We start from the raw sequence: 17,396 nt of genomic DNA, 5'->3' as shown, positions 1-17,396 counted from the left end.
TGGGGGCCTGGGTAGGTAAAATTCTCTCCTCGCTGCTCAGGTCGTTCACAATTTGAAAAATGTCCTTAGATTTGTTATGGGCGTTCAGTATTCTTGTGGAAAAATAGTCTGCTTTGGCTGTTAATACTTTTTTTTTATAATCATTGCGAGCAAGCAGGTACTTCTTTCTATCTACGCTTGAGTAGTGGAGCCTCCATTTCCTTTCGGATTGACGGAGCTTACGTTTTTGCTCCTTTAATTCGCTAGTGAACCGTTTGTGGGCGTCAGAGTATCTGGCACGGGAAAATTTGGTAAGAGGGACATAAGTATCGCAGGCCGCCCGCAACCAGTCCGCTATGTCCTTTTCCATGACATTGATATTTGAGTTAAAAATAGGTATAGCACTGGCCAAGGTCTTATTGAAACCAGTTTTATCAAGGGTTCACCATTTTCTTGTCAAGCCTCCCGCCCCTATGGGGATTTAAGTCCTACCGCTAAGAGTAATCGTGAATTCAATAAAGTGGTGGTCAGACCATATGCAGGGAGAGATAGAGGTTACTGACAGGGTAAGGTTGTGGGACCAGATTTGGTCCAAGGTATGTCCTTTTATGTGAGTGGTTGAGGATACGTGCTGAGACAAGTTTAGATTTGAGAATAATTCAGAAAGATCGGACGCCTGTGGGCCGCCAAGGTCGTCATTAAACCAGTAATTCAAGTCACCGATAAGTAGAACCCTAGCGTGGTTCATGATGAGATTGGCCATTTGTTCGCTTAAGGAGAGTGGAAAATAGGGCATGTGCTGGGGAGGGCGGTAAATACGCACCAGTGTGAGAGACCTAATGTCAGTGCCTCGTGTGAGGACCAGATTCTCAGCCTCTGGCAAATCGAGGGAGGTCTGATGTTCTTTTGCTCTCTGAGACCTGGCTCACGGACGACTCTCTCCCAGATATCTTGGCAGCGCTACCCCCTGACTACTGTCTGCTTAATACCAACCGCCACGGGGGCCGCCCTGGAGGGGGGGTCGCAGCGGTAATACGTAAGGACATCCACGTTATCGCTCCCACTTCCATGACTCTCCCTGATGTGGATAACCTGGTTTTTAGTCTCGGGACCGAGGCGGGTGCAGTTACCTTTATGGTACTCTACCGCCCCCCCCAGTCCATGCCCTCCTTTCCTGCATCGTTTATTGAACAGCTCGCCAGCCTTGCTACTTCTTCCCCACGTATAGTTATCGCCGGGGATTTTAACTACTGGTTTCAGCATAAGGACGCCGGTCCCCATGCCTTTGAACTGTTTGAAGGCCTCTCGAGCCTGACCTTCAGCCAATTAGTCACCTCTCCTACTCATAGTGGTGGTCACATACTTGACCATATCTGGGTCCATGGGGTGAAGCCATCCCATCCGCTTACCACGCCCTGTGTGTGGTCTGACCACTGCCTTATTGACACCACCATTTCCGTGGTGGGTCAGATTAGGATCCCCCTGCGGGAGGGTGGGATGGCCCGCAAGTGGAAGACCGTTGATCCTTCCAAACTGTTAACCCATCTGTCTCACACACGTCCCCCCACCCTCAATAACCTTGACATCAACGAGCTAGATGGCCAAGTCTCCAACTGGCTCATATCAGCCAGCGACACCTTTGCCCCACTAATCAAGTTCCCTCGATCCCGCCACAGCAACTCACATAAATGGTATAATCCATATCTCAAAACCTTACAGCTGGAGCTTCGCCGATCTGAACGCAGATGGAGAAGAGACTACGGCCCGCCAAGCAGAGCCACTTATGTGGCAGCTCGCAATAAGTATAGATCCGCTATCTCTGCAGCCAAGAAAGCCTATGTCTCTGAGAGAATTTTACGTGCCCCCTGCAAATCGAAGGAGATTTTCAGAGTTCTGGACGAATTTACTTCTGACTCCAGAACGCTCCTGTCCCAGGCCCCGACTCAGGAATCCTGTAACGCACTTAGCACTTTTTTTCTACAAAAGATTGTTCTGATTAAGGACACTATCCCAGTCTCCTCACTGGGCGCTGACTTTGGTACTCCCCCTCACAATGCCCTTTCTTTCACTCAGCTTCCTCCATTAGACCCTACCTCCCTAGCCAGCTTGGCCGCTCGTATCAAGTCTGGTTCTCCTGACGACCACTGTCCACCTTCTATACTGTGTGACATCTGCCATTCCCTACCTGACTGTATCCTCCCTTTGCTTAACTCTTCTCTCCTCTCCGGGACGGTACCCAGTTCCTTCAAGGAGGCCGTCCCAGTGCCTCTGTTGAAGAAGCCTGGAGCTGATCCTGCCGTCCCGGCGAACTATCGCCCCATCTCTCTCTTACCTTTTCTTTCTAAAATCTTAGAGGCCCATGTCACTGCCTGCCTCTCGAGGTTCATCGAGAGTTCCACCTTTCTCGAGGCCAACCAGGCCGGTTTCCGTCCTGGCCATTCTACAGAGACCGTGATCCTGGCAGTTCTGGATACCTTGAGAGGTGGAGCCGACAAGGGCACCTCCCAGGCCTTGGTACTATTAGATCTATCGGCCGCCTTCGACACGGTGGATCATAACATCCTTCTCCATCATGTCGAACAGGCCGGCATCCAGTGCCTGGCGCTGGCATGGGTTAAATCATTCCTCACTGGGAGATCCCAGTCTCTCAGCCTAGGCACATTTAGGGCACCTAGGGAATACCTGCCTTGTGGGGTCCCCCAGGGCTCCTCTCTATCCCCTCTTCTCTTTAATCTTTATCTTCGCCCCCTTCTTTTTTCTTTGAGGCAGCGGGACGTCACCCTCTTTAACTACGCGGACGACCTACAACTAATTTTCTCTCTAAACTCTCCCTCTGCTATTCCCACCTTCCTGGCAGTTATGTCCCATATCTTTCAGTGGATGTGTCAGAACCAGCTGAAATTGAACCCAGGAAAGACGGAGCTCCTCCTGCCGGGTAAGAGCTCCGTACACTGGGGTCCACACTTCTGGCCGGCAGAGCTTGGCTCTCCCCCCACCCCGGTAGCCTCGGTGAAAAGCCTCGGGGTCACCATTGACGCTGGGCTCTCTCTCGGGCAGCAGGTGGGGACGGTGGTTTCCTCCTGCATGTTCCAGCTACGCAGGATTAGGAAGGTGGCTTACCTCCTCACCCCCGATGCCCTGCTACAAGTCATCATGGCCCTCGTCCTCTCCCGCCTGGATTTTTCGAACTCCATCTATTATGGTTTGCCCAAATGTTCCATCTACAGGTTGCAAATCATTCAAAACCAGGCGGCGAGATTGGCCCTCGGGATACCGAAGTGGCAGTCTGCCAAACCTCTCCTTGCCAAGCTTCACTGGCTCCCTGTCAACCTAAGGGCTGCCTTTAAGCTTGGCTGTCTCGTTTTTAAGTCTCTCTCTGGTGCTTGCCCCGCTTTCCTGAAATCTCTTATTCGTCCCTACTGCCCCTCACGTAACCTTAGATCCCTTCATCTACATCTCTTGGTGGTCCCTTCCTTTAAACTCTGCAGATCTGGTGGTCGAAGATTTGCTTTCCTCGGCCCCAAACTTTGGAATTCCCTTCCTCTCCCAGTTAGGATCTCTGGTTCTCTCATTCAATTTCGCAAATCTTTAAAAACCTGGCTTTTCCCACAACCTAGCTAAATTCCCTCTGTTCCTCTTCATGTACCTTTTCAGCGCCATGATACCCACGGTGATAGTGCGCTCAATAAATACCCCCTTAACATAACATAACATAACATAACAGAGTGGCGAACTTACGGTTTTTGTGAATAATGGCCGCAAACCCCCCGCCCCTCCTCCCTGAGGATCGATTGACAGACAGGATATAGTAATCCGAGGGGAGAGCCGCTAGAATATCTGGTGTAGAATCCTGGGTGAGCCAGGTTTCTGTGATCAGTAGGATATCTGGCTTTTCTGAAGTTAACAGCAAGAAGATGTCCAGCTGTTTGACCAGGGAGTGAGTATTAAGATAGAGAATGCGTAGAGTGGTGGCATTATTTGAGGTCGGGCCAATAGTGGAAGGAAAGGGGGGGCTGGAAAAGGTAGGATAGAGTAGCCCACCTGCTCTTGCAGGATTCCATTGGCCAGGATGCAGTTATAGGTGATAGGATCCAGGGGGACTTGCTGTTGTGCTAGTGCTTTTAGTGCCCTAGATGAATAGGAGGTAAATTGGCCATAGTTCGTGGCCCTTGGGCCCGATCGGGCGCGGACGGGCACATACGGGCTTGCCTTTGGCGCGCCCGCTGCGTGCGCCCGCTGCGCTTCCGCCTAATGATGGACATTTATGCCTGGGCCCCTCCTCCAAGCTCTACCTCCTGCCGGCCGATTGGTGAGGCCTAAGGTGGGGAGCTGGACGATTGAATGGGGTGCGGCAGAGGGAGCAACAATTAAATTTTTAAACGATAACGCGATTCGTGTCAGTGCAACAATTAGATTTCACAACATTACAGTTTTTTAAAAACAAAAGCGCTAACAGCCAGGTCCGTGCAGCAATAGGACAGCAATTGCCCGCTTCCCACGCTGAAGCTGCTTTTGAGTGTCTGGGCCCGCATCCAAGCTCCACCTCCTACCGGCCAATTGGGTGAGGCCTAAGGTGGGGAGCTGGACGATTGAATGGGTTGCGGCAGAGGGAGCAACAATTACATTTTTAAAAGATAACGCGATTCGGTCAATGCAACAATTAGATTTCACAACATTACAGTTTTTAAAAACAAAAGCGCTAACAGGCAGGTCCGCGCAGCAATAGGACAGCAATTGCCCGCTTCCCGCGCTGAGGCTGCTTTTGAGTGTCTGGGCCCCGCCTCCAAGCTCCACCTCCTGCCGGCCGATTGGGTGAGGCCTAAGGTGGGGAGCTGGACGATTGAACAGGGTGTCGGCAGAGGGAACAACAATTCAATTTTTACAAGATAACGCGATTCGGGTCAGTGCAACAATTAGATTTCACAACATTACAGTTTTTTAAAAACAAAAGCGCTAACAGGCACGTCCGCGCAGCAATAGGACAGCAAATGCCCGCTTCTCGCGCTGAGTCTGCTTTTGAGTGTCTGGGCCCCGCCTCCAAGCTCCACTTCCTGCCGGCCGATTGGGTGAGGTCTAAGGTGGGGAGCTGGACGATTGAACAGGGTGCGGCAGAGGGAGCAACAATTCAATTTTTAAAAGATAACGCGATTCGGGTCAGTGCAACAATTAGATTTCACAACATTACAGTTTTTTAAAAACAAAAGCGCTAACAGGCAGGTCCGCGCAGCAATAGGACAACAATGGAAGCCCAAGAAATTCCACACACCAGAGATTGACTAAAAAACAGAAATATGTGGTAGGTGGACTGTTTCAGACCTCTAAAATAGACTAGAGTTAAGCCACGGCAGAATTCCAGATTGAATTCCAGATTGTTCCAGTTGAATCACAGCTACCGGCTGGGACACATTGTCAAATGTGGTGCTATTACTAAGTATTATAAAGGCTGCTCTACCTCCTAGATCTAAAAGCAGGTACAAAACATATTTTATTTTATTTATTTACTTATTAAGCGCGACTGCCACCCCATGGGTATCCTGGCGCTGAGACTGCAACTATCCTGCTGGCGAACTGTCACTACCTAAGTTTAGGGAACAGAAAAGTTTTGAGTTTTTTTTTAAAAGGGATAAAATCCTGTGTGCACCTCAGCGCCAGCGGAAGAGTGTTCCAGAGTGTGGCAGCCGCGAAACTAAACGCACGGCCGCCCATCCTCATTCTATTGACCCTAGGAACTGTGACTAGGAACGCAGAGGCAGATCTTAAAGGTCTGGCAGCGCAATACCAAGAGAAGAGGTTTTGAAGCGAGGTCGGTCCCTGTCCATGCAAAGCCTTGAAGACAAGGCAGAGAGCCTTGAAACCGATTCTCTCTTGGATGGGCAACCAGTGAAGGTCTGCTAAAGCACCCGAAGAAGAGGCAGAGCGAGTGCGGGATAGGGCCAGTTTAGCTGCCATATTTTGAACCCTCTGCAGATTTAGGATCAGTGTTTTTGGGGCTCCCAAAAGTAGTGCATTGCAGTAATCCAATCGACTAAGAATAGAACTGCGCACTACTTCTGCCCTTACCTCCTCAGGAAGGAGCGGTAAGATCTTGCGTAAGGCACGAAGTAAGCCCATACAGCCCGCTATAGTTCTATTCACCGAGGCATCAAGCTGCAGGTTGGGTTCGAATTGGACTCCCAGATTTCGGGCCGATTTGGCCGCCTCCACCGTACCTGGAATAGATGTCGGCCAAAAATCGTCCGGAAGCGGGCGGGGGGTTCGGTCTAGAGAGCAATGAAGGACCTCTGTTTTAGAGCCGTTAAATTGGAGCGAGTTGGCTCGTAGCCATTCCGCAGTGGCCGACATGCAGCGGTGGAAAGTGTCACTCGATATTGCCCTGGTACCCTCAAATGAAAAAATCAATTGGGTGTCATCGGCATAATTGATGACAGATATGCCGAATTACTTTACCAGGGCAACCAGGGGGCGTAAGTATAGATTAAACAAGATCGGACTGATCGCCGATCCCTGGGGGACACCCTGAGCCACATGCTGCACGGCGGAGCGAAAAGGTGGTAATGCCACGGCCTGCTGTCTGTCACTGAGATAAGATGTTATCCATCTCAAAGCCAAATCAGTGACTCCTGCACTCCGGAGGCGGTCCAGTAATACTGCATGGTTTACCGTGTCGAACGCGGCCGACATGTCGAGCAGCACTAAAAATGCTGACTTTCCCATGTCGACACGCGTTCGAAGATCGTCCAGCAGGGTAACCAACGCAGTCTCCCTGCCATGAGCCGGCCTAAAGCCGAACTGTGATGTATCCAGGCCGGAGTTACTTTCCAGAAAGTTGGACAGTATTTTTGTGACCCACTTCTCTACCACCTTTATAATAAAAGGAAGGAGCGAAATAGGCCTATAGTTGGCCGGGCTCAAAGGGTCCAAAGAGGCCTTCTTAAGCAGTGGTGTAACAATTGCCATCTTCCAACTATCTGGCACTGTTGCTGTGTTCAGTGACTGGCAGCAGATGGCATGGAGCGGAGGAAACAGCTCTGTTTGGAATGCCTTCCAGATCTTATGAGGCATCGGATCCAATGGCGATCCTGAGGACACACCGTTTGCCAGGACACAGAACTCCTCCAAGGAAGGACTAGGAAAGCAGGACAGCTGAGTCTCCGTAGGAGGGGGTTCTGCAGAAGGAGGCAGGGTAGATGTAAGCAAGCCAACAGTCTGCAGTCCACTCAAGATTTTCTTAATCTTATCCTCAAACGCAGAGGCCACGGCATCACACAATTCCTGGGAGACGGGGATAGCCGGCACAGTACAAGGCGGGTTAGCTAGATTGTCGACCGCCTTGAACAAAGCCTGCGATTTATTAGGGGCCTTGGCCAGCATATCTACCAGAAATTGAGCCTTGGCCTTCTTCAGCTGGATCTTATATTCCTGCAGGGCAGCTTTATAGGTTACCCTATCAGCCTCCCTATAGTCCCTTCTCCAGAGTCGTTCACAAAACATCTGACACAGCCGAGAGGTCAGAAGCTAGCTGACACTTGGTCAATGAGTAAATTAGTTTCAACGAAGGAGATTTCACTGTTGCCTTCTTTTTAAGACTATTTGAGAAAAGGGCAACAAAGAGATACGTCAGAAGATGGTGGGAAGTTTTGTCCCTGTCAAATGTTTGTTTGAGCAGAGGAACAACCACAGCTTTTTAGGGCTCGCACTGCGACACAATCGCGAAGCGATTGTCGCTGTGGAGCCCTATTGTGATCAGTTTTCCTTTCAAGGAGTTAAAGGGGAGACAAGAGACTGTCACGTGCAGCCTGCCGGAATCGATCAGGTCGCGCGCTCCGACAGGCTGATCCCCGTCACAATGGAGCGCGCACGTAGACAGACACACACGCAGGCACACACAGACAGACAGACACGCGGGCACACAGACAGACACACGAGCACACACACGCCGCCACCACCCCCCGCGCGCGTGCGCATACACACACACACACGCACACACACAAACATGCACACAAACACGCACACAACCACGCACACAAACACGCACACAAACACGCACACACACACACACACACAAACACACACACACACACACACCCCCTACCGGGTCTGTCGGGCTCCTCTCGTCCCGCGGTGGTGGTGGCGGCTGCACGGGGTTGGTAGGCGGCGGGGACAGGCTCCGCTTCTCTCCCCAGACTCCTTGTTCTCCCGGCAGGCCATTGCGGGTCAGTTCTAACCACGCTCTTGTGTAGCACCGTCCTTTCCCTCTGCACTGAAGACGTTCCCCCGACTGCCTTTCGAGTTTCTGTTTTCCCGGCATGTACTGCGTTACGCCACAGTCGCAGTGCTGTTTCCACATCTTATCTGGAAGGCGCTCTTTCTTTTCCCCATCTTGCTGGTCACCTCGTTCCTCCCGTCCGCCAGGTGGCGCGCTCTTGTCTTTCTTGAGCTCAGTTGTAAAGCTTTGTTTAAAAAAAAATGTAATACAGAGCACGGCGCCTGCTTCAGGGACACCGCGCTCAGCAGCAGCACAGTGAGTGAAGACCCGGGGACTCACAAGCGGGAGGGGGGTTGCGAATGTTACGACTGGGCACTGGGGGCGCAGGTATAGTTTTCATAGGGCGAAGAGATCTCGGTACCTATCAAGTAAATCATTTTATTTCCTGTGTATTGGGCAAAAAACGTGTAACTGGGCTTGGTCCATTGTAACCCCCTAAGGCGAGGTTTATGCGGTAAAATACTTTTACCGACAGTTTTTTTCCGGGTGACGTAGCATTTTCCTCCAGTGAACTCTTACAAAGAGTCCACCCCAGGTGGGACCAAATCCAGTCCGTTACCTCATCCCCAAGTCGCAACCGGCGCAGAATCCAGTCCAGGTTTTCCTTCGCCCATGGTTGCTTATAGAGTGTTTTCTAGGAAGTATCCACCTCACTCCTTGTACGCAGAGGCAGCAGTCAGGGGCCTCTGCTTCTCTGACAGATGGCGCATTTCCTCAGATCAGTCCAAGAGGGCAGCTAGCCCCACCCCCACCCTCCTCAAGAGCCCACCGCGAGTCCCTTGCATCAGCTCCTGCCCCTTCCAATCACAAACACAACACCTGAAGGCGATCAAGCAAGACTGGCAGCTCGAGTGGCAGCTGCGGGGAGGGTAGGCGGCTGCCGCCTAACTATTTAACAACTGGAGGCAGAAGAGAGGAGAGGTTCCAGAGAGAAGGGACAGAAAAAAGCAGTACGGAGAGAGATGTGATGGAAGACAGAGGGAGAGAGAGCTGGAAAGGGAAGAAGCAAGGATGGAGGGAACTGAACAAAGGTCAAAAACGAGAGAAGCAAAGCAGGAAAGGAGTAAGGAAGTTGATTGAGTATGCCCATTGCTGTCAAGTGTCCCTTGTAACATGTGATGCTGTTTGATGGCAGTTAGATGTAGGCAACAATGTATATTTATTTTCCTCTTTAAATAAATGTAATTTTCTTAAAAATTACATGAACTAGTTGAATTATGCTGGCCGGACTTCTACGTAAAATTTGTATGTGTGGCTATGCACTTGTGCACAAAAGTATAGTAAGACACCTGTTTAATCTATTTCCCCAAGGATATCCAGTGTCACTGGTTACTACTACAAACAAGCATTTGCAATGCACTAGGGGCCTGATGTAGGTAATCTCGATTTACCTACTCTTAAATACCGAATCATACCGATTCGGTATTTAAGAGTAGGTAAATGGGATGTAGGTAACTTCTATTTTTAAATTACCGAATCGGTAAAATTCGGTAATTACCGAATCTGTATTTACCGATTCGGTAATTGCCATTGATTCCTATGGGCCTTGAGGGCCATAGGAATCAATGCCAATTACCGAATCGGTAAATACCGATTCGGTAAAATTACCCAATTTGCAAGGGGGACAGGGTGTCACTTTGACACCCTGTTGCACCCCTCAATTGTGCATGGGTGCACATGTTGCTGACATACATGCACTTAGGGCATGTATGTCTGCAACATGGCACATTTTTTAAAGCAAAAAAAATGCTTTTTGAAAGGTTTTCATTATTTACCACCAACTTCTAGTTGGTGGTAAATAACGAATTCTTAAACCCTTGTAGCAGTGATTACAGTGCTACCTACATGTTAAATAACAGAATCGGTAATTTTACCGATTCAGGGCTAGATGTAGGTTGGTCGGTAACGGCCGAAAATCGGTATTTTCGGCCGTTACCGACCGGTAAATGAGAATTGGTATGTAGGGCCCATAATTTTACAGATTCGGTAAATTTACCGATCGGTAAATTTACCGAATCTGTAAAATACCGAATCGGTATTCATACCTATTCGGTATTTTTGATATGTAGGTGGGACTCTTCTGAGTCCCACAACCCTTACCGATTCTGTATTTTACCATCAAATATATTTGATGGTAAAATACCGATTCAGGTGTGCATGCACATGTGTGCATGCACACCTGTGCCATATGACAGGCAGACCTGCCCTTAGGGCAGGTATGCCTGCCACATGGCCCCCGAATCTTTTTTGGGGGTGCTAGAGGGTGTCAAAGTGACACCCCCTGCACCCATGGCAAAATCTGTATTTACCGATTCGGTAAATACCGACCGGTAATGCCCCATTCATTCCTATGGGCTTCAAAGCCCATAGGAATGAATGGGGCATTACCGGTCGGTATTTACCGATTCGGTAAATACAGATATTTACCGATTCGGTAAAAGGAACATCTGGATGTTCCTACATCTCCACCCCTTAGATTTACCGATTTTTAATTACCGAATCGGTATGATTCGGTAATTAAAAATCGGTAAATCTATTTTACCTACATCGGGCCCTTAGTATTTTACCGAATCGGAAAAATTACAGATTCGGTAAAATTACAGATTCTGTAATTTAACATGCCCCTACATCTCAATATCCAAATACCGGTCGGAAACGGCCGAAAATCAGTATTTTCGGCCGTTTCCGACCGGTATTTGGATACCTACATCTGGCCCCTAGGTCTCGAATTTACGCAAGTTTAAGCTATTGCCATTGTAAATGACAATGCCTTTTATTTATGCTTTAAAAACAAAAATAAAAGGCATTGTCATTTGCAATGTCAATAGCTAAAACTTGCGTATTTGCGAGACCTATTGCATTGCAAATGCTTGTTCAGTCTTGTCACTGGTATGACTGACTGTGAGACAAAGGGGATATTCCAAAAGGAGGCCAGGACAGACCTATGATGTGTAGATCTCCGGTCAGGAATGAGAGGTAGACTTAATAGAAAAGTCAAAAGGAGTACAAGGATACACAACGATCATGCTGAAATTTCAAAAACTCATTGAGGATGGTTTAGGGTCACAACCTTTTTTGAAGGATGACATGTATTTCAAAACTAAGCCATGTATTTTACATAGACAATAAGGAGATAAGAAATTGCAAACTTTGTCAGAAGGTTAAATGAACTTAGGGCCATATGTATCATAGTTCCGTTTTGCGAATTCTAAATAGCGATTCTTAAGGAATCGCTATTTAGAATTCGCAAAACGGTATGTATGTACAAAATCGCTTTTTAATAGCGATTCCTTACCATTCCTAATTTGCGATTAGCAAATTGCTAATCGCAAATTACCCATTCATTTCTATGGGCCAGGAGGCCCATAGGAATGAAGGGGCAATTTGCGATTAGCAATTTGCTAATCGCAAATTAGGAATGTTTTCAAGGGTGCAGGGGTGTCTCAAGAACACCCTGCTGCACCCCTGAAAATGACATGTGGGGGCATATGGCGCACATACATGCCCTAAGGGCATGTATGAGCGTCATATGGCACCTTTGGTTTTTTTGAAAAAAGCTTTTTTAAAAGAATTCGCAACTTACCACCAACTAGAAGTTGGTGGTAATTTGCGAATCCTTATGGGCATTTTTTGCATATTTTTTCTTTGATACATTGCATTTAAGGAATCGCAAAGTTTTCGATTCCTTAAGTGCAATCGCAAAATAAGGAATAGCAATTTTTGCGACTCCTTATTTTGCATCAAACATGTTTGATACATACCATTTAGGTAATTAGCATTCGCAAAGGCCGAAATTCGCAGAATTTCGGCCTTTGCGAATGCTAATTAGCTTGATACATATGGCCCTTAGCAGCATATGCTGTTGCAACAACATTTTGTTTACCTATCCTTCAGCCTCTTTCTTTTTTGCCGATTTTGCTCACTTACATCCACCTCTCTGTCCATGCTCTCCTCTTCACATCTCATTTCTCTCGCCCAGACTCTTAACTTCTCTCCCTGGTTCTGCCAAACTTACATCCCTTTTTTCCTCCAAACTCTCCTCTTTTCTTCGTATCTTTACACTCAGCCTCTCACCTTTTCCTGCTCTCTTACATCCACAGTTGCCTTTACTTCCCCACTCTTCACATCTCAACTCTCCAACCAGCCATTTATCCTCTCTGTTGGTTCTGCCTTCCTAATTCCATCTTTCCCTTTTTTCCTTTACTTTTATCTTCTCTTGCTGGTTCTGCCCCAGTTGTAGACACCGCTTGACTTCCTCCTTACCTCTCCAAGCTTACCTTCTCTTGCTGATTTCTGCCCTGCTTACATTGAACTTAACCTCTCTGATTTACTCTCATCTCTCACCAAGCTTTTAACTTTCTCTCACTGGTTATGCCCATCTAACATCAACGACTCTTCTCCCTTCTCCATCTCCCCCAAACCCTGTGTCCCCAGAGAGGCTTTTATTTTTAGAAAAGTCAGCCTTAATGGCGGGAATATTCTATTAGCCCAATAGCTCCACTACCTCGATTTAGTCCCTCACCTTTGTGTGTGGCCTATAAAGCTACAGAGGGCTATAACCATAACAATTATGTACATTATGTACATTAAAATAAGTTTGATGTAGACTAGACAAACAGAAAACAAAGCAACAATTGATTTTTTGATGTGTGGTTTTAAAATTAATTACCATAAATGTTTTTGAGTTCTGAAGTTGAGAAATTAAATTAGTGGAATATGAAAAACTGTTGTTTTTTCTTTTCAGGCAAGCCTTTCCTTCACCCACACCCCCTGTGAAAACGAGGACCATAAATGCGATTTCCTCTCATACCATCAGCTATGTTGGGTTTAATTTAAAGGAAAAATAGAAAATGCTGACTATAGGCAGGACTTTGTTTTAAAATGGTTTGTTAAATTTGCTTTAACATTTCAATTTAGATAATTGTACTATGAGGCAGCAAATATAAAGGGGAATTCTAAATGTATTAAAATCAGTAAGGATCCCATAATGGATACCTGTAACTATATATCAATGAGGAATTGGATTTTACTATTTGTGTCACTCACAAAGAAAGAAACAAACATAAAGAAAGGGAACAAAGGTACCGAAGAAGTAGGCGCTCATAAAAAACAGAAAACTGGATTTTGGGACAGTGTGCACGTTAAATAAGCATGAGCAGCTGCACTGAGGATAACTAACCTACGAGGAGGATGAACGGGCCGAAGAATCCAACTTTAAGAAGCTTCTTGATGTGTGTAACTATAGGGTCGTTAGGATTGTTTTGGGAGTCAATGTTCACACTGAAGGAGGTGCTTGAGATCACATCCACGCTGAAGGCTCCAAAGACGCTGTAAAGGCAATAGTGTAAAAAACATGAATAAACCGACACATACGAATAGGAACATACGCACAGAGAGTAAATATCATCTACACATACGCAATGCAAAATCACACACAGTTAAGGTTCTCTACTCACTCCTTCATATTCGCAGGCTCATTTGATTCCATTTTCTTGCGTGCGTTGTTCATTAGAATATCTCCGTAATGGCTGATGATGGGAAACATCTGCAATGACAAAAGAAGTTACGAGAATGAAAAAGACACAGGGGCATATTCACTAACTTAGCAAGCAACGCTGATGGGCTGATTTGCAATAAATTGGATACCAGAAATTCTCCATATTTAAAAAGATTGGGAGCATTACAACTCTCTCCTTGCGCTGACGCAGAGTGTGCTGCTTAGTGCCAATGTAGGCACCTTTGCACCACAGTGAAAGAGTCCCTGTGTTGCAGGCAGAATTGTTTTCGTGCAAGAAGGGACACCTTTCTGTACAAAAACAATCCATAGAGGCATTTTCCTATTTCTATTTGTACTGCAGGATGCACATAGCATGAGGAAATAACAAGAAGAAAGAGATATTTCTCCTCGCCATGCCTCATTCGGGAAGGCACAGCATTTTGACGCATTCCCAGGTTTACTAGCTTTAGAAAATCTGGGAGAAAGCCCAAATCTATGGGTAGCTGCATGGGAACCCCAATCACATCACGAAGGAAGTGGGAAAAGATCACTGTACCAAATAAAAGATAGCCAAGAAATCTGGAATGAAAGTCACCACGAAGGCTTTCAGGCAATAGACCAAAGGATCATGGGGTCACTGCCAGGCCAGTACATATATCTTGAGGAGAGGGACAGTGCCCCCTTCACAGATCCTCGTTGTAAGTGTTAAAAAAGACAACAATCCGATGTAAGAAGTAAGTAGAATGGTTTATTGAACAATCTATCTCTTCACTCTTTTGTAGAACTCGCCTTACGTTAATTCTTAAGAGATAGAATACACCACTTAAGAAGGGAAACCGGAGAAGGGGAGGCAATGGAAGGGATATACCAATGAGTATAGTAATACAATATTCAGTAACAAGGATCAAAACAGAATAATAAAAGATAAATTACAAAAACTTCCTTTGATTCCCTCGGCTTTTTGTCTCAGGCTCCCCTGAGGATGTTTGTCCTCCACATATATATAGAGAAATAGGACAAACCTTGCCTCAAACTATTCTATCTGTACTGAATTCCTCACTGGTGAGTGGCATGGTCCCCCCCCCCGACTCAAACAGGCCCTCCTTATTCCTCTATTAAAAAAACCTGGGGCTGATCCTCAAGCCTTGGTCAACTATAGACCAATCTCTTTACTTCCATATTTGTCGAAGATATTGGAAGCGCACATCTCCACATCCTTTTCCAAATTTATAGAGGATAGTGACTATCTTGAAACTAACCAAGCAGGTTTCCGTCCCTGTCACTCGACGGAATCTGTCATTTTGGCCGTTCAAAACACATTAAGATCAAATGCGGATAAAGGCATCCACCAGGCACTGGTTCTCCTTGATTTGTCGGCCGCGTTCGACACGGTTGATTTTTCTATTCTAATTAGCCGTGTCGAGCAGGCCGGCCTCAGGGGCGCTGCCCTTGAGTGGATCACTTCCTTTATCTCGAACCGCACTCAAGCGGTTCGCTTAGGGCCTTTCACTGCTTCAAGAACCACCTCCACTTGTGGGGTCCCACAGGGATCCTCACTTTCCCCTTTGCTTTTCAATTTGTATCTGCGCCCCCTCCTTCACCTCCTAAAACAATTCAATGTCACAATCTTGAATTATGCTGACGATTTACAGCTAATTTTCCCTCTGAATACTCCTGATTCAGTCGCCCACTTTCACCAAACTATGCTTATGATACAACGCTGGATGAGCTTAAACCACCTCAAGCTCAACCCGGGTAAAACCGAGTTAATTCTTCCCGGGGACAGCAGTATCAGCTGGGGCCCTCATTATTGGCCTTTGAGCCTTGGTCCTGCCCCAGTCCCTGCTTCTTCAGTGAAGAGCTTGGGTGTTACACTTGCATCGGATCTTTCATTAAAAGCTCAAGTCGGAGCAGTTGTTTCTGCTAGTTTTTACCAGATTAGGAAAATAAAAAAGATTGCACAATTTCTGACATACTCAGCCCTTATCCAGGTCACCATCGCACTGGTACTCTCCAGGCTGGACTTTTCTAATAGTCTGTACCTGGGCCTTCCATCTGGCCTTTTAAAAAGACTCCAACTAGTGCAGAACCAGGCAGCCAGACTTGTTCTTAAACAACCTAGGCGGTGTTCCCTCAGGCCTGGCCTAGAACAATTACACTGGCTGCCTGTATCTCAAAGAATCATGTTTAAGTCCGGCTGTATCATATACAAGAGTCTACAAAACATAGGGCCTCAGTTCATCAATCAGTTGGTCTCCAAATACAAGCCCACTCGCAATCTTAGATCCATCAATAAAGACTTGCTGGTTGTTCCCTCTTACAGGAGAAAGCGTCAGGGCGGCAGCTGTTTCCATTACTTAGCTGCTGTCCTATGGAACTCCCTACCACTTTCCCTTCGGCTCAGCCCAGACTTTCTAACTTTTAGACGTTCTTATAAAACTTGGCTGTTCAGACAGGCTTATTTTCAGTAAGTTGTTGTGTTAGGTTCCTACTTCAACAGCGCCATGAAGCCCACGGCGTACGTGCGCTTTACAAAAAAACCCTAACATAACATAACATAACCTTTTGTGGATCACGCCCCAGACGCTCAGTCCTTTGTGCAAGTACATAGTATACATTTGCATTCTTGAAAGTTAGTCCCAGTGTGCTTATGGGACATCGATTGTGCAGTTTTGTGTGGCTCGGTCACCAACTATTAGCAGATAGTTAAAAGATGCAGTCAACATGCTACACGGCGACAACGCCGGCATCCATGCATGCAAAGAATCTGCCGCTTCCTCCTACCTCTGGTGAGGATTCATGGCAGGATATGATGGAGCTTTCTCCAGGCTTCAACAGAATGCAAGTGAAATTTAATTATTTAAATTAACATGTTACCTAAGAATACATCAACCACTGTTTTTGCAAACAAAGTGTTAATAGTTTTCACTATATTTACATTGTTTTTTTTTAATGATTATCTAAAACTGTGGCCAAATTCAGATTAAAGCAAATTAATTGTTGTGCTTCGATGGCGGGAAACTGTGAATTTTCAAAGTTGTTTTCATCAAACGCCACTTTATTGATACCACAGTGTCATGTGGACCTCCACAAGGACTGCATCAACTTTTGTCCAAGGTAACACCAATTGTATCTGGAGTAAATCAGAGTGCGTATGAGAACCTGCATGGACTGCTGTGTAATTAACAGATTGCTCAGAATTCTGCACATGTAGGGGCTTACTTACAAGCCTCTTGCACCACCCGTGTGTCACTTTAAGCATGGGAAAAGGTGACAAACCAGTGACACAAGGGGTTTGTAAATAAGCCCCTTAGTGTTTTTCACTCTACCAGACAATATGAGGCAGCCTATTAATATACCTCCTTCATCATTATCATCATCATCATCATCATGACGTCTGAATCTAGATCCACTTAGTCACCTTCCATTAAGCTCCCAACTACTCACTAGAGAATGGAGTTTTACTGCATCACAGCAACACCCACAAATGTACAAATGTACAAATGTACAGTGGATCCGAATACAAGCACTCATCAAATTCAAATCATTGTGCATCACATGCGAAGCCCTATGGACAAAAACACCTAACTACGTAGAAAAAAAGCTTCCTCTAACTATCCGTACCAATTACAAAAAACAACCAAGTACTCAGAG

The 17,396-nt window shown here is 46.5% G+C and overlaps 1 protein-coding gene across 1 annotated transcript in view; it reads right to left on the bottom strand.

Moving 5' to 3' along the window:
* Positions 1–17,396, bottom strand: part of LOC144786065 (cytochrome P450 3A29-like) — a 168,512-nt gene that overhangs the window by 67,960 nt on the left and 83,156 nt on the right. Inside the window, exons 6-7 of the mRNA XM_078665010.1 lie at positions 13,702–13,790; positions 13,425–13,573 (exon numbers count right to left, since the gene is read on the bottom strand). Of these exons, the coding sequence (XP_078521136.1) occupies positions 13,425–13,573; positions 13,702–13,790 (238 nt within the window). The remainder of the gene's footprint in view (positions 1–13,424; positions 13,574–13,701; positions 13,791–17,396) is intronic.

This window comes from Lissotriton helveticus, chromosome 10 (genome assembly GCF_964261635.1).
Source record: "Lissotriton helveticus chromosome 10, aLisHel1.1, whole genome shotgun sequence".
Lineage (NCBI taxonomy): Eukaryota > Metazoa > Chordata > Amphibia > Caudata > Salamandridae > Lissotriton > Lissotriton helveticus.
Note: the sequence above shows the minus strand (reverse complement) of the source record. Positions and strands in the feature narration are given on the sequence as shown.